The following is an 18,689-nucleotide window of genomic DNA, read 5'->3' as shown; positions in this document are numbered from 1 at the left end:
CTGAAAGCTGAGTCTGCAACCTTTCTGTGAGGACATCAGAACAATTAAAAAACTGCACATGTCAAAACCAAATTTAATAATAATAATAATAATTGTATTCATGTGGTTAAAATACATATTATAATTACATCAGATCACTTTCATATAACATTTAAAAAATAAAAATAAGAGCTTATTGCAGCGAACAGACTGTTGGGATTCCACGGCTTAACCTCAAAAGGCTACAACAGGTCATGCATCGTCAATCCAATAAATTACATATTTTAGGTTTAACTGTGCTTTATCGGTGCAGGGACATTGCTCTTTATTTGGTCAGGATTATACACATGGAACTGCTTGTATATACTTTAAAATATGAATATCAATTAAACAAAAGAAGTGTGAAGACAATTTTGTTAAGAGAACCACGCTGAGGGAACATTGTTTGTCTAGTAAAGGAGTTAAATTATGGAACAATTGTTGCGATGAATTATAAAATGCCATTTCTTTATTTCAGTTTAAAATGATCTTTAAGAAAATAATCATAGAAAAATATTTAGCAGAATAAAAATGCAGTGTTGTTGTTGTAAACTTGGAATGCTTGTGGAGGATACTTGTGAACATACTGTCCAGTGTTAGGTAGTGTTGTTTTTGTTGATGAACTGTCCCCTTGTGTACTATAAAATGACAAATGTCCACCAATGTTGAGAGTTTGAGAGAAGGGAAGCCACGATAAGCCTTGGCCTCTGCCTACACCTGGTCAAAAAACATGTATCTCTAATTTTGTTTTGTGCTTGAATGTTGAGTGCCTTTTGTTTTTGACCAAACCACAATAAATAAAAAAAATTATATTTATGGAAAGTACAACAAAATAGTTAATTCATAAGAGATTTGCTTTAATCTGGCTGGATTTAACGATGGTAGGATTATTTACTTTTACGCCGAAGGCTTTAGGTGTCACATGTCCACAGAGTCTGGGCCAGAGACTGACCGATCAAACTTTGGGAACAGTTTGACCTCCAGATAAACAGTTCAATGGACAAGCAGATTATGTGAAGTCAGACAAATGCACATACAGCACAGATGGAACAGTCCTGCCTGTGTGTCACTGCACTGCTGTAATATATTGCATGTTAATGGGAGTTCATAGCAGTTCACTGAATGACAAATACTACTCACATTGATTCACTAATGTATATAATTCCTTGCATTATGATTGTGTAATCCTCGAGCTATTCCCGATATTGAATTCAAAATTCTCATGCAACAGCACAAGTTAAAAAGTAATTGCAATCACATTTTGAATCATAAACCAATGACAATCTACCTTTTCATAGTGGTGTTTTGACATAGTTTAAGGGGAGTGTCTACAGAGCCGCGGCGCGCGGCCGAAACTGCCATGTTATTTTGTGCCGCGGCTTCTGAAACTGATGGGCTATTTGACCGCACCGTTTAAGACTGCGCCGGGTTAGGGTTAAGGTTAGGGTTAAGGTTAGGGTTAAGGTTAGGGTTAGGGTTAGGGTTAAGGTTAGGGTTAAGGTTAGGGTTAGGGTTAGGGTTAAGGTTAAGGTTAGGGTTAGGGTTAGGGTTAGGGTTAGGGTTAAGGTTAGGGTTAGGGTTAGGGTTAAGGTTAAGGTTAGGGTTAGGGTTAGGGTTAGGGTTAGGGTTAGGGTTAGAGTTAGGGTTAGGGTTAGCCATGAGGCCATTTGACCGCGCCGCGGCTCAGCAGCCACGGCCTAGTTTAAGACTGTTGATCTGTTATTTACTGTAGTCAATGGCTTTGGAACAATTTAAATAAGGTAATTTCAATACTTTGTTTTTTCACTTTCTTTAGTGATCATATGTATTCCCATATTATAATTATATAATGTAAAGACCATCATGATTGAATACATTTTGATGTACACAAGTAATGCCATTATGAGGAATGATCTGATCATAAATAATCCTGATTAAACAGAATACAGGAGTCAAGTGACGCATTCTGCCATTTATCAATACAATTAGGAACATAGGAATCTGCTGATAATTGGAATATGATGTTCAATTTCATTTATGTAGTTTATTATTTAAATCAGTGGTGTCCAAACCTTTTTTGAAATATATGTATGAAGCAATGAAGAGAATATTTCAAAAATGTTACATCTGACGTATGGGTTGACTGAGCCACCACACCTTTAAGACTTGGAACATTAATGTTAGGTCCATATACCGGTAACATCAAAATGCTTGTGGTTTAAGTTATGATAGCAGAATTTGTCAAAATCTTCATTAAGCAATCATAGTTTTGTTCATTTGGGTCAGTTTATTTAGCATGATCTCTGCTCTACATGCAGCTCATGAAACTCTCAACTTATGGCCGCGATTCTATACTTTTTGCCCACCTCTTGTCACATAACACACTTATACTTGATACTTACATATTTCAATAATTGATTTGATATGAGCCTAGACTCATTATACTATGTATGTGCAGGTAAAGAAGAGTCAGGACCACAACCTCCCGCAGTAAGTCACCCATCAATCAGCCTTTATTTATTCAGCTCTTTAGAACACTAGTGTGACCAAAGTGCTTCACAAAAAAAAAAAAAAGGTAATTCAAAAGCATAAAACTATGTAGAAATAAATATAAAACAAACTATAAACTATGTCGCTACATTATAAAGTGTTAAAAGCCAGTCTGAATGAATATGTTTTCAGCCGAGATCTATAAAGGCTAAAGTCTGGGATGGTGTGCATGTTGGAGGGCAGTTTGTTCCAGAGTCTGGGGTCAGCGACAAAGAAAGCTCCATCAAGTGTTTGTGAATACTGTTACTTGTTACTTATAATACTGACAGAAATATGCAGGATACAGTCTGTAGCCCTGACCAAGCCAGGTGCAGTTGGGGTAGGAGTGTTATCCACAGGTATTATTTACAGGATATTATGTAAGAGCCCTGGCTATAAGCAGAACATTGTTGTCAGATAACCCTATGCTGTGTGCTGTATATGATCTTATTCATCTGTGCATTGTACTTCTACACTGCCTTCTAGCCATAATATGGTACGATGTACTTTAATTGTACAGAGACACTGCACAACAAGGCATTGACTGTGTTGATATAGACCATATCCAGTTATGTCCTTCAAATAACACTCTAAATCCTCCAGTCTTACACGCACACATCCAATGCTGCAACACATCATGTCCACCTTTTAGAAAACAATGACAGCCCTCTCTCTTTCTCCTACATCTGCTGTTCATGTCCATCTCTGGACAAAATAAAAGCTGCTTCCAAAAAGAACTCTGTCCTCCTTCTGTGAGCAGCACCAAGACCCTCAAGGACGTGATCACACTTTATGTTCCCAGAATTCATCTGGCTCTCGTTTGTGATGTCTGTGATGTCCAGGACCGCCCTGGACATCACAGACATCTCAGAGTCTGTTACCCGTCTCAAAAAGACTGCCCTGAGGTGAAAGCCTGACTCCTCCTTCCTGATTCTGACCCATCCTGTTCAACAAGTATTATTATTATTATAATAATATATTATTATCATTATCATTATCATCTACATACATATTTATGAATACTGTATTACATATTTTTATATCAAACGTGTATTACTGCTGTGCCATATGTTCTGTTGGAGATTAGTACTGATTTTTTTATTCTTTATATTACGTTTTAGATTTATAATTGAATTATGCCAAATGCCTCTACTATATATTAAATAATACATTATATATATATATATATATATATATATATATATATATATATATATATATATATATATATATATATATATATATATATATATATATATATATATATATATATATATATAAATAAAACCTTTTTTTTTTTTCGATCCCGTTGTCCGTGCTGTCACTTCCTGTCTGGACATAAACAACCCTGATAAGTTAAACTCGTTTTTGTGAAGCATGAGGCTGTTATCATCAGAAAAGAGTTTTTTCCTGGATCTATTATACAAACTGGACATAAGTCTGGAACCACTGGAACTCGTGGTAAGTCCCATTTTTCACGTCTTGATTGATGTGTAATTTAGACCTGCAGGGGCGCTGTTTTGAGCTCGAACTTTGGATTTGGAGAACTTGTTGGTTTAATCATGAACAATGTAACAAAACCTATATTTCACTTGCTTCACTTCACTTATGTTTATAACAGATCGACTGAAAGCAACAAGCTTGATAAGCGTTTTGTGTAGATGAGTATGAAAACCAATCTAAAGGGTCCTCTATGTAGGTTTTAGCCTTTCGTGTGCGAATTGTTGACTCTTAGTTTATTTGTGAATCATACACTTAGAATTTATATAGGCTCCACTCACAATATGAAACAAGAATAATTGGCAGAAAAAGGAATTACTGCAGCCATGTGGAGAACACGCTGTGTGTGCCTCCTGATTGTGTTATTGTTGTAATAATGGTGATGAGGATGTACTGGTGATGCTGAATAAACATGTTAAACTTTGTTCTAATTTCACTTGACCAAAAAGTTGAAGTGATGGCAGTAACAATGTATTCTGATTGCCCATGTATTACCATTTTCAGTGATGTGTGTGCTCCTTCTTTCTACCTAGGAGTTTACAATGTTGCAACAAATGTGTATGTGGCAGTAGGCCCTCATAACCCCTGACAGCCTATGGCCTGTGACCTGGGCCTTTAAAAGGAGGCTTCCTCACCTGCGCTGGCCCTTCTCGCCTCTGACGTCACCCGCCACCTGGGAGCAATGCAAGCGGCACGAGGACCGGAGCATTCGCTCTGATCGCCCCAAAAACACCCCAAAGTTTAGGCTTAAAGCCAGCGATCACACCAGCGTGTTAACCAGGTTGGTTTGCGCATCGTGCGCTCACCAAACCCTGCTCAAACCTTGTATGACTCGTGCCGCACGCTCCCCAGGTTTAACGCCCCGGTAAGCTGTCTCTTCCATAGATTTATATTATTATATTATATTTATATTTATATTGCTCTAATTTAGCACCGTTTGTAGTGCGTGACGTTACGTGCAGGCTTTGTGCGCCGGGATTCCTCCCAGCCGCGGCGCGCATAGTGCACAGATTCGAGCACTGGTATGTATCTCTTTTCCTCTCTCCCTCCCTTGTTGCGCACGGTTCTGGACATCATCTGAGAGTTAATTTCCCAAAATATTGTACATTATAGGATTGGTAACCCCGCGGGTCTCTCCTCCGACCCAGAACGTCTCTCCTCCGACCCCAAACCCAGAACTTCCCTCCAAGTGCCCTTGGTGGGTTTGGGCACGTTCGCACCGGCCCCATTCTACATTGACAGACTGTAACATATCAAAGTTTGGAGTTTTTGAGTGTCGGCTCTGGCCCCCAGCTGGACTGTGGGACTGTACCGGGTCCCAGGCCTGCTGCTAAGGACCAGCGCCACCTCCTGGTAGGGTAATTGGGCTAAGTGCCTTAAGGGACAATCTGGGCTGCTGTTTTATTTTTCTCTTGTTATTTCGGTGAATTGTTTAAATGTGTCTACTGTTTTAGAGGTGTGAATGTGTGAATGAGAGTAGTAGTAGTTTTATTATTAAAAATACCAATGTTTCATTTATCCTGTCTTTAGATTTAATAAATTGTGAACTGCTTTCCTATATCTGAGTCTCCTGGTCCACTCAAAGAATTTGCGCTTGCCTTACTTGTGTATGTGTCCCTGGCACCAATCCAGGGTGGCGTTGTTGGAAACTAATAGTCAATAATTATTCATTTAACCCATAAATTGGAATTCATGTGGAAGACATCCACCTAAACATCATAGCCCTATCGTAGCCACGACATGTACACTGTTGTTTTTCAGCAGGATTTCCAACATGTACTCGCCGTGTTTCCTGGAACCACATTTGATTGTAATCCATGCAGGACACAGTGGATGCTCAGCTCTATATCGTTTGTCAGCAATATCTCTTGTAAGGCCTTGACCTGAGGTGGATCAGGGGAAGAGGCCACAGTCGCTCTTCATAACATGGACGGCCCTTTCTGGGAGGCATTAATCCCAGCCAGACAGATTAATATTGGACAGCGGGAGAGTGGGACTTCTACTCTACTTCTGCTTGATATTATATGTGCTTCTTGTTCGGTTATGAGAATCTGATCGCTGTTGTGTGTGTGTGTGTGTCAGGACAGCGGAGCACTTGACAAGGCGCTGTGTCCGGAAAGGAGACAAATATGTGCTGATTTAAAAAATAAGTAGAAATAGATATTAATAATAACAATAACAAGATATTTGAACAGTGTTAGCTCTGCCGTGGCCTAACATGCATGTTTGTTGCTTGACAAAGTGAAAAAGTGGTACTGTTTCAGACACTGCTGATGCTCCAGTGGCGACTGCGTCTCACCTCTCTGACCTGTAGATCTCGATGCTCCTCGACTGCTGCTGTGGCTCTGGGCATTACAAAATAAATTGAATTGAAAATGTATTGGCTTACACAGTATTCTTTTTTACATTGCACATACGAGGAATAGGGTTGTTTACTGAGGGGTAATTCTTACAGTACATTATGATTTTCTATTTGCTTCTATTTGTATTTGAACGACTGACAATCTGCTCTTGATATTAAAATACAGCGTAAGACGAGAAAGGCCAGTAAGTTGTACAATGAGAATAAAATGTAATGACATGCACAGTATTTTTCTGTGTTTTATTTTGTATGCTTTTGTTAGTCATTTGTCCATTTTCCAATACATTTATTTGCTTTTATAGTTTTTGGAGCATCTTACAGAAAACATGAGTCACCTTTTGGCTATGAAACACCAATTACGGTGTGTGAGAAGGTGTGTGCTACCTGCTCAGGGCCGGCCCAAGCCTTCAGGGGGCCCTAAGCGAAAACATTTTTGGGGGCCCCTCACCATGTCATCAGAATCAGTTTTATTGCCATTGTCGGTGAACAATTCACATATGGGAACTTTCTTCAACGCAAACAAAGCACCAAAACTCCAGGGCATCCAGGGCATCCGTTTGCCAGTTAGTTTATTCTCAACACCTCACAGGGTCAAATATTAACTTAAATCCCACAATGCAACTTGGTATTCCGCTGACATCACCTCTACTCCCTGTACAAATAACACCCGTCCCAGATATGTTTTTGGGCGTATTTGTGGGCGTTGAGGGTCTACAGCCACATTAGCACATTAGTTTAAATTAATGAACAGGGGGGTCTGGGGGAGATTTTCAGACCTTTTGTGTGTCTTCTGCTGCATTTTAATGTGGTCCAGCCGGCTAAAGTAAGAGTAAAATGTTGGTTGTAATGCTATAAAATGATGTGATGAAACTGTGCCAGGAGAAAATGACTAAAGCCAGTTATTAATACATTAGTGTGCTTAATTACTCAATACAATATTGGCTATGAAAAATAATTATGGTCAAATTGATTAATTTTAACTGAAAATGTAAAAGTAATTATCCTTACTAATTTATCTTTTACAGCTCCCAACTGTTCCTTCTTGCCAAAGTGACAAAACAAGATATATTAAATTAAATGGCATAAGCATTGCTTGATTAACAATTAACACTGATAAAACAGTGCAAACATGTTATTCCCAGAGAATGAACAGAACTAGAAGTGAAGGTCCAAACCTCGCTATTGTGAAGAGACTGCGTTTCTGCAACTTTGCCACTTTTGTATAAAAATATATAGTATTATTCTATAACAGACGTAATCATAATATGTCTGGTTATTTTTCACTATCAATTTATTATAATTTATAACATAGTCTAATGATGCTTTTTAAATAAATTTAAATGTTTTATTGCTCTATTAAAAGTTAATTACAATATAAATGTTTGTTCTGATCAGAACACCACACACTGGACTCCTGCATGAAACAATGCTGCGATGTGATTGGCTGATGGACCTTACGTGCATAAACCTTTACGTTCCTCTCATTGCACTTTAAGAAGTCAAAGTAAAACAGACATCAAGAGTCACGACTGATCTCACACATGGTGATGTGAGAGAGGGACGCAAACTCAAACCCGCTCATCTCTAACTGAGGCTGCACAGGGGCCCGGGACAGGGGCCCGGGACAGGGCCCTGTCCCGGGACAGGGGCCGCACACTGTTCACTCCAAAGTCTCACGTCAGAGGTTCTGGACGAGACGGCGCTCGTCCGGACCGGATCTCCGCCTCTTAGTGACCGGGGCACAGACGCCCCTCACCGGCCTCACCTGCAGCTAACACTACGGGGCTGGTGTAAATGTGAAGCTTATTATCTTTCATTCAGACACATATTATGCGCGGGGCAGAGCTCTCGTCGCCTCCAGCCTGAGCGAACTAACGTGACAGAATCGTGTTGTTTCAAACAGCAGCATTAACCGTCTCTTTGTAAGAGAAGTTCAATACCTGGAGAGTGTTGTTGAGTTTGCAGTTTCTTTACATCGTCAAGAAGTTTCTTCTTTCGTTTTTCGGCACCGGGAGATATATTCCTCTGGACATGAGGACCACGCAGGGACCACGTTGTGTTGTGTTTATGTTTTGCTCTTCTCCTCGCGCACATTGAAGTTGCCCAATCAGCGCAGGTTTGATGTCTCGGTTGCCAGATTGTCATTACAAATAAATGCGGTTTGTGCGTTATGTTACCGCTGTGTGCGCTGCCGCGCCAGCAGCGCTCCTACACTAGTGGCTCACGCTGCGCTTGCACTTCTCATAAGACGGGTTGCCAGATTGGGGGCCCTATTAAAGCCTCGGGGCCCTACGCGGCTGCTTAGTTCGCTTATAGGCTGGGCCGGCCCTGTACCTGCTAACAAAAGAGCACAACCTGTGAGCTGAGGCCATGGGGATGTCCAACAGTCATGTGTGAGGTTAAATGCTGTGTGAAGGCCAAGAGCAGCAGAGCTTAGAGTCACACTGTGCACATCTGAGGCCCACATAATATCAACACGACCGTATCGGACACAATAAGCTTCAGGCTGTTCTCTTCAGAGGGACAATAAAACAAATATATACTCAGTCAAAGTAGGTAAAGTCTATTGAATTTTATACTTTTAATGTCCTTATATTTTATGCATGACTTTTTTAATCTTATTTTATATTTTACTATTATTATTAATTTTCGTGTTGCACCATATCACCAAAGCATGTTCCTAATGAGAATTATGTTGAAATGTATTGTATATAGTTTGTAAATTTTGTATTGTTTTAATTCTAAAAGCCTCCTATGGACAGGTGTTGAAAATTAGAATATTTTGCTATAACATTTAAAACATTGCATCTGGTTCGTTAAATGGCTATGTCCATATTAATAAAAATAAGAAATAAATAAAAAATGTTGACACTAACAATGGCAATACAATTTCTGATTCTGATTGAATATTCATTGTCTTGAGTATTAGGCTATGGAAATGATATTGTCTGAAATGATTATGTAAGGATTAAATAAGGAGGAGCAGCATGTTGCACTGTTTTAACAAAGCAGTGTAATAAAGTATGGAACGCAAAGCTCTGAGTGGTTTAATCCACTTAAACCATGGCCATAGCCAACTGGTGATTGAATACAACACACAGTTTGTTGTCCGTTTGCTCTACGACCGAATTGTTATCTCTTTTAGTTGAAATAGTCCGCCCTAATAGCAGCTCCTTTGATTACCTGTTGCTATAGTGATGACCACAGCATAGTATAGATCTATTGTTAAATTGACTTTGACTTTCTGAATTCCACTGGTGAAAGACATTTTTTTCAATAATACATTCTTCCGTTTAAGTCCTTACCTTGCTACGTTTCATTGTTCAAAAGTGCAATAGAAGTTGTGTGGTTGTGTGCGCTTGAGCTCAAGAGGCCGTCCAGACAGAAACCTAGGCAAAGCAGCAGCCTTACATATTGTGCATTCAAATGCAGGCCAGAACATTGTGTGTCGGCTGTGCTCAAAGATACACAAAAACCCTCTCTGCCAGTGGTGCACATAGGCAAGACAAAGGACAAAGTAATCTGTCTGAAGAGCATTCTAGGACTCCTGTTTGATTAATCCCCAATCAGAGACGTAGTCAATGTTTCTCCTTGAAATTATTCATGATGAGGTTGTCATTGCACTGTGACTGTCCTCTGTAAAGTAAAAAGCAATGGAACGCACTGACACTTGGAGGACAGACAAGACATAAACAGATCTGTTAGATTATTATACATTAAGAGTCTGTGGTCTCAAACGATAGTATGTGAAAAACAACTGGTTCCCTTGGTGGAATTGGACTTCATACGAGTGACCTCAATATGTAATCCAGAACTAATTTAATCCATAGGATAACACTATCCTGAAGCACATATAAGGATAAAGGCTACAGAACCATGTCCTGCTGACCCAGGCATTTAAACTAGTACACAGATAGTGTACACATTATTTGCATTTAGCTTGTACCAATATAATAACCTTTGTCATAAAGACAAACAAAAACAGCTACATGGTACACTTGTGTGTGTATACATTAGTATACATTTGTAGAGGCGTAATCTTTGCCGTTCTATTGGGCAGGTCAAATTTTCCTGAGACTCATATCTACTGTGGTTCTTATTGTGTAAACATGGTAAAATGGTATTCATTCATGCCATTAGGTTAAGCTTTCTATATAATTAAGCACAAGATAAGCAATTTTACCATCCTAATGGAGGATGAATGGATTTGTTTTGTCTGGCTCTTGCGTGACTTAATCAAGAGCATCTAAGCTGTGCTCAGCAGAGCTCCCAGTGGCTGCTGAAGCAGGTAAGACATGCCAGTGTATCAAAAGGCTTTTACATGTTTGACCAGGATCACATCTCTCATCCACCTTGTGTATCATTACATGAATGTTAGACAGCCATATAACGAGGCCGATGTGGAGCTGATAACATTTCTTCACAACATGTGGAGCGTGTCTCACCCTGATCTGACCCTTGACTGAGGCTGCAAAGGAAACCTCAAACCACCTCTGCAACACGAGCTGGGTCCGACCTCTGTTTCAATTACACACTGCTGTCCAATCACCCATTCTGCCTTTCAGGATTAAACAAATACAATTCCAAATAAATATCTCTTCATTAACCATTCATTTTTCCTGTAGAAAGATGACTTGATTTAGCAGCTGAATTAACGTCTCCAGTGGCACACTTTAACAAATGTTGGTGATGTAAAAAGTAGTACAACCAAGTAGTTTCTGACCCTAAATTTGATAAATGAATCCATCAAAATTTCAATAAGCCCTGTAAAACATTTACAAAGCACGACACACATACTTAAATGACAATATGTCCTTTATTTTCTATATTTTAAAGGTTTATTATTTACAAACAAAAAATAAACAAAAATCAAAAAAAGGATTTTTTGACAAACACTGTTTGTCTGCATATTGTTGTAAGAAAGTTTACATTTACCCATCTTTCATCTGTCTCAAGTAACCAGCTAGTTAGTGTTTTCTAAGCATTGGTACATGAATGAGTTGCTAAACAATGACTGTGTGAGTGGTGAGTACCAGAGGATCAAACCCCTCTCCTCACTGCGCATCATCAGTAAACATTTGAAACCAGTTATCTTCAAAATCCAGTTTGGGCATTAATCTCAGTCCATTTGCATCACTTGTTTTCTCCGCTCAGATACAGAACAAACAAAGAAATATACAAATGTTGGGTGCTGGTTTGTTGAGAGTCTATATACTGCTTCATATGTAAGCTCATTGTATTGTACGTCACTAATAATGCCCATTCCAGTATGTTAGTGATTGGTACAGTGAAAAAAGCACATAGTTGGGAAGCTCTCCCTCTGAAGGCAAGTATAAAAAACAGCACAAACCAACAGTGCTGATATCCATCTCACTGTGTACGAATTCCTATACACTATGGCATATTCATGAGTAAGCGCTCTCTGTTAAATAGAACATCTCCGCCCTCTTTTAGAACTTTGTACAGGACCAGGACGATGCCCGCTCCTATGGATATTGCTCCCTTCAACATGTAACCTAATTGCAACATTTAGTTATTAGATTGGAAAGTGCAATTCAAAACAAGACTATGACTCAGTATGTTTGCTTTGGCCAGTTTCCTTCCACGCATCAAAAAAAAAAAAAAAACAACAACTCCAAACACTGGTGTCTAGCTATAAAGAAAGACAGAAAAGTGCTGCGATTTTATACAATGACTCACTGAATGTGTTATTACGGCAAAGATTGCACTTCTTTTAACTGTACATATAATGAGAAAATAAAACTTCCCCTTGAACTTAGCTTTGTTATATTGTTAAATGAGCTGAGATATTTGGCCATCATCACTGCATCCTCATTTCCAGTCTACATCACAGAGACACAGAGAACACACAGAGTATAGTAAGGATGAATGCGTAGTTGTGTGCAGACGTGCCTTCCCATTCACACAGCAGATCGCACTCATAACAAAGTGTGGAACATGGCTATAGTTTAGGCACAAATACTTAAGAACGTCATTGTGAAAAGTCAATGCTTCTGTTCCACACACAGATAACGTCTATAGGCAGACAGACAATGAACAACAGAATCTAACATTACATTTATCGTCAACATTGGAGATAGTATCTTTTAAGTAGTATCTGTGACAGCGCATGCTCTCATGACAGTGGCGGGTGACTGTACCGGTACAACAGTGACAAAGTCTGAACACGTACTGTATTCTTTTTGTGTCGTGATCGCCATAGCCACTTAAAAGAGGTTCACTCTAAAATTGAAATGAGCTTTTTGTTTTATTGTTGTTAATTTGCTGAACTTTGGTGGTCGAGTTATTGTACTTTTTTCAGACCAGTTTTAAGTGGCTGAGTGCACACTATCGAATTTGATGCAACAAACCTTAATGCAGCGATCACTGAACAAAGGCAGCACAATTCAGTAATCCTATATTATTTATGCAGAGTATCACATTTCAAAACTGCAAAAACATCCACCTTGATGTTGCAGAAAAAGGTAGTATCAAATATTTCCCCATAATATCCATATACAAAGTACTAAGCAGCAGAATATCCATTTTGATAATTTATGGGGTGGCTGGACTTTGATATGTCAGATTTTCAAGCTTTGATAAATATTCAAACAGAATACGGAAAAGGAAACGGCACTGAATATACAGAACACTTGCATGAAGGTTTGTTGATCACGTTTTGAGTGTTTTGTCACACAACATCAGTCACATATGATGACCCATGATAACCAGACTGCTGATAGAAGTAAGACATTGTTATGATAGAGAATGCACCACACAGTATCTGTAAATACTACATTAGATCTACAAAACTATTTACACACACATATAGGTATCTTTATGTCACAGTCTATTGCATAATGGTGGTAATCTTGACTTTATAAATATTATAAATATACAGATTTTTTAAGCATCATTACTTAACATCTCAGCCATTGGAAATCAGAAATACAAAACAATAGCATCCATCCTCGTGTCTCCACACTTGATTCACCTCAAAAATAAACCAAAAAAAGCAGCATTTTATTATCTATTCCCTTTGGGCCCATAACACTGTCATGGTTTGAATGTGAGCCTTTGTGGAGTATAGAGGCTCTGTAGACTATATTTCCATTGATGAGAAACAAAACACTTACACACGGACAGTATTCATGTGGACTTCTGACTGGATTCACTGATAGTTCTTCTAGCAGCGTGTGCTATGTTTGTCCCATCATTTTCTTGCATGTAATCTCCCACAGTGATATCTAAAGCTGCTAAGTAGGATAAGAAACTATTCCTCATCCTAAATGGTAAAAACGTTTCCCTCACATCCACAATGCATCTACCGGTAATAAAAAAACAACCATTGAAGCCATAATGAAAGCTAATGAAAAAACAAAAAACATACATTGTGTATATTAGTTTGAAAGGAAGACTCATGTTTATAATACAGCTTCAATTGCTGTTGCCATACAGTTTATTGTAGATTTATTTTGCACACACGCACTCTCTCTCAGGCTCACACATTCATACTTCATGTATATGGCGATAAAGAAAAGAAATGTAACTGTATAATATACATTCTTAAGTTTAGGGAGACAATCTGTCTAAAATATAATACAAGAACTGTATGTACAGGTTTTCTATGAGGTTATTGTAGACGAACGTCAGAGAGAAACAAACTTGTTAAGTTCAGTGTATTTTTCTCTTTTGTTTGATCTCCATCATTAAAAATGAATTGAATATAGTTCAAAAAATAAAAAAAAAGGATCATAAATTTGATGCAAAGCGCATTTTGTCCTGCTCCATCTCTGCACTGCTAAGAACAGAATCTCTTCTAGAGCCAGGAGACTCCCTGTGTTGGGCGGTGGCTGAAGGTGTGGTTGGAGCAGCTGCTGCTGCTGCAGCCGCCGCTACCGCTGCTGCAGCCGCTGCAGATGACGTGCGCACCGGAGGCAAGGCTCCGGACGACATCTGCCGGAACAGACTGACCCGCTGGGGCATGGTGGTGCGGATGCCCTGCAGACTCATTCCCTGGATGGTTGCTGCCGCTGTTGGTGGCACTCCGGAGACCAGTGAGTCTCCTGAAGCTAGGTGTGCTCTAGGCCCCAGGGATGTGTCGTGTGGCAGTGACGGTTGGGACGCTGATAAGTGTCGGAGGTCCCGACTCAAGCTGCCCGACTGAAGAGCCTGTGTGCTCTTGTGGATGTCCCCCCTCTGAGGGGAGGGGGCCTGCTGCTGCAGCGGCTGCTGTGCTGCAGGGGACACACTAGGCTGCTGAGGGAGCTGAGGCTGTGAGGGGAGTGAAGGTGCGGCAGGCTGACTGGGCTGCTGGATGAGGGAAAGCTGGGAGGCAGTGGGAGAACTGTACTGGAAGCTCCGACCTGCGAGGGGGGTCTGTACAGGAGGACTGCACATGGCAGCGGTAAAGGAGCAGGGCGACATGATGGACCCTGGCTGCTGCAGTGGTGTCTGAGGGTTGATGTTCAGGTTTCCCTGGGAAATACTGGGAGCAGGGAAAACCCCCTGTGCAGCAGCAGCCGCGGCGGCTGCAGCCACGGGCAGGATGCGGCCGGCGGAGGCATTGGCAATAGCTGAAGCACTATAGGTCAGAGGTACTGAGGACTGCTGGAGCTGACTGGTACCGAAGGCAGTGGAGTATGGCGGTTGAGCTGGTGAGTTAATGATGGAGTTTCCTGACATTGGAGTTGAGTTCATCCCGGTAACTGACTGCTTGCGATCCACCATCATCACCATCTCCCTGTCCTGACGAATGATCTGCTTCAAGATCTCGTTCTCCTGGGTGTTGAACACGCCGGCGTTCAGGTCCTTCTGAAACTTCTGCAGCAGCAAGGAATTCTTCTTCCCTGGAAACGCAGTCAGACAGGGTCAGTACAGACATTTGTGGTAGAACCAGACTAAATACTGACATTTTATGAAGATTCAGCTTGTATGTTTGTCTCAAAAGCCTCAGGTGGGGGTATGAATAGGAAAGCTTCAAATGGCTGGTGGTATTACGTTTTTTTGGACCTTACAAGCTGGATCTTTTTAATTCAGTAAAACTATTTAAGTTGTAAATAACATTCAATGGAAATGTCTATGGAGATGAAGACAGGTGAGGAACACAGACATAGAGATTAATGTGATTTGTGAGTCTATGCAGGTGCAGATGTGGACAGTGAAACACAGAAAATTCTAATGAGGTGGACAAATGTCACACCACTAGACACCAACAGTATTAATCTGCAATGTCTAAACTCTAAGGAGAAAGACACTTTGAAAACTGCCAAAACTAATCACACATCTTTATATCTAAAACAAAATTTACTGAAAGAATGTTGTTATTATTGTCACCTTATGTTTATTTTTCTACAGTGGAAGAACAAATCCCAGAGATGGTTTAGGTTAAGGCCAAACAAAAGTGCAACCCTTGTTGTGGTAAAAATATATTTTTGTGGAAAATGTTCAGTTGTAAAGTTGTATGCTAAGGACATGTCAATACTGTTGAACCAGTGTATTGACAGAGCGAGTGCACTAGAGGTTCAGCTACAGTCAGTTATTGACTGCAACTGTCATTCAAGCCAGAGGAGTTCTCCTGGTCTTACCTTTTATTAACTGTATGTCTCCATAATCTAGTATTTCTCAATGGCGGCACATATTTTAAGTATATTTTTTACTTGAGTTCACAATAATTTCTACAGGGATTACAGGAATTCTATTCTATCTATCATCACATACAAACCATTATTACGTTCCACTTACAAGGATGCTTTCATTGCATTTTTGAAGGTGACAAGGTTAAATTCTGTAGAGTGAAAATTCATTATAGACTTTTTGAGACTTGTTTACTGTATAAACACTTCCATTTTATTATCACACTAAACATAATAGTAATCACCGCTGTTACTTATATCATTTCTGGCACAAGAACGTCAGAAAACAATGTGTTTTTAGATGGAATTAAAAACATCTCAATCATGGATTTCACCCAACTAAGGTTTTTATTTTTTTGTACATATAATTGTAAATAAAGTATTCCTTGACACTTGTGTTCTAGATTTAAAAATGAACACAAAACAAATTGACCCTTTTATCATATTATTGTATATTGTTACTGTAAAAAAGAACTTGAATATTGTGATTGAAAAAATATCCTTTTTTTAAAAACAGACAATCAGAAACAAATGTTCTTGACTGGTGGAAACACAAATAAATACATAAACAAAAATGACATTTTGTGACATTACATTCGTAAGATCTTAAAAATGAATTACTTTGTGAATGCACTTTAAACAAAATATTAAAATTATCTAGTTGTGTGCATAAATAATCAGTATGATTATTCTGTGAAGTCAGTGAGACAAAACAAGATGAAGCCTTTGTTTCCTTGATTGTCTTGTATGGGTTGAAGTTATGTGTCACTGATGCAGTAGTTAAACAGTTAAAATAACATTGTGCGTAAGACTCTGGATGAATTTAAGACCAGATCCATTAGCTGAAGGTCACTTTGCCCCGTTGGAACACTAGAGTTGGAATAAAGTGTTTACCTGATGCCTACTCGTCGGCCAGGACACTCTTGAAAACGAGATGTGCTCGTCTCAAGACGGACTCCTGGTCAAATAATTTTTAGATAGATAAAAGATAGTGTCAAATGTGCAATATGTCATTTGCTTCAAAGCATGGTTACGTTTTTTTCTTTTAGTTTGTTGCAAGACAAGCATGTAACCAAATGCATTTCCAGAAATAGAAACGATACAACCAGCACTGATCATGACAAAGTATCTTCCCTTGTATGAGACAAAAACCCCAGCACAATTAGTCTCAAAAAGGGCATATGTTTCTGTTCAAGGGCATTAATGAAAAGATACAAAGAAAACAAATGTATGGCAATGTTATAATACTTAAACTTAGCTATATTAAGGGGTGTACTTATGGTAATAAATAAGGCATTTATAGAAGCAGTATAATAAGCTTGGTTATATCTTAGAAAAAATCATATTGGTGATTTTTGACACAATGACTGCAAAGCAAAGGCAAACTGCTACAAAAATAAAACCATGGCAAAACAACCACAACAAATGAACCAATTTTTTTTTTTTTTCTTCTTTTTTTTTTGCATAGATATAGATCTTGATAAACACAAATTACTCTCATTACTCTCTAAGCTACATTGTACAGGTATCTTACTGATTGACTTCTCTGATGACTATACATACAACAATTCTACGGGTCTTATACTGGTTATTCCAAATCTGTAACAGAAAATACAAGACCTGAACAAGCCTTTGAGTTGTACTGTAACAGGTACTGTACTGTTACATTGGGTAACTCTATTTTATATTAATTTGTCCAACAATTATTATTATTATTATTATTTTTTCACTGCTCAAGTGTGACACTGACATTTTGATAATACATAACCAAAAATAAAAATCATTATAAAAAAAATGTTTTAGGGATGTTAATAGTTATTGCCCTTTTGGTGCTCCATACATGTGCCCCTTTTAAAAAATATCAAGTTTAAAAAAATATATATATAAAATTATTTTTGAAACTTTGTTGTGTGGGATGGCCATTGCAGATGACAGACTTTAGTGGTGTGCTTGAAACCACTCTGGCATCTTTGACCTGCTAAGTTGCCTGAAATGGGGTGCTGCTCATACCCAGGATTGCAGATGAGTGGAAGAAGGCTGACAAACATGCATGTTAGATTAGCTTCTAACCACTCGCTGGTATCCAGTGGGGGGTCAACACCAAACCGACGAGGGGGCGGCCTGACTCCCTCCCGGACAGGAACATGCACTGCCTTCCAGTTAATCCAACCACAAAAACGCTGCTTTGGTTCTTTAGAAGGATTAATGCTGGTTTCAACAAATTCAGAGGCTACAGGATAAATATTGAGTTGCATACAGGTCATGCAGCACAGAATGGCAGACACAATGCTTGTGTACAGAATGAAGGCAAACAAATATTGATAAGGACAAAAAAAAAAAAAAGCAAAACAACAGGCTATCAGACAGTGAGGAGGAGGAGAAGGTCTTACCAATTCTGTCCAGCCGGTCAATGGCAACAGTTTCAAATGCCCTTCTCATCATTGGGTACTCCTCCAACACCTCATTGAAATGGTCCACAGACAGGGAGAAGAGACGGCAGTAAGTGTCTGCACGCACACTGGCTGTGCGCCTGCCCTTGGTCAGCAGACAGATCTCTGTAAGGCAAGGATTAACAAGGTATAAGATGTGATTAAACTTCATGATTAAAACATGGAGCAATAAAAGCAATAAACAGAAATGACAAAAACATTCTAACAGAAATGAAC

General features: G+C 39.2%; 1 protein-coding gene across 1 annotated transcript in view; it reads right to left on the bottom strand.

The window, feature by feature from the left end:
• Positions 1–11,185: 11,185 nt before the first annotated feature.
• The window catches only part of hcn1 (hyperpolarization activated cyclic nucleotide-gated potassium channel 1), a 47,514-nt gene continuing 40,010 nt past the window's right edge, over positions 11,186–18,689 (bottom strand). The window contains exons 7-8 of the mRNA XM_072454797.1: positions 18,414–18,578; positions 11,186–15,237 (exon numbers count right to left, since the gene is read on the bottom strand). Coding sequence (XP_072310898.1) covers positions 14,141–15,237; positions 18,414–18,578 — 1,262 coding nt within the window. The 3' untranslated portion in view covers positions 11,186–14,140. The remainder of the gene's footprint in view (positions 15,238–18,413; positions 18,579–18,689) is intronic.

The sequence above is a fragment of the Eucyclogobius newberryi genome, unplaced genomic scaffold, assembly GCF_026437365.1.
Source record: "Eucyclogobius newberryi isolate DKJ021-1_F unplaced genomic scaffold, fEucNew1.0.hap1 SCAF_2, whole genome shotgun sequence".
Classification (NCBI taxonomy): domain Eukaryota; kingdom Metazoa; phylum Chordata; class Actinopteri; order Gobiiformes; family Gobiidae; genus Eucyclogobius; species Eucyclogobius newberryi.
The sequence above is the reverse complement of the archived record's forward strand: the minus strand, read 5'-3'. Positions and strand labels throughout refer to the sequence as shown.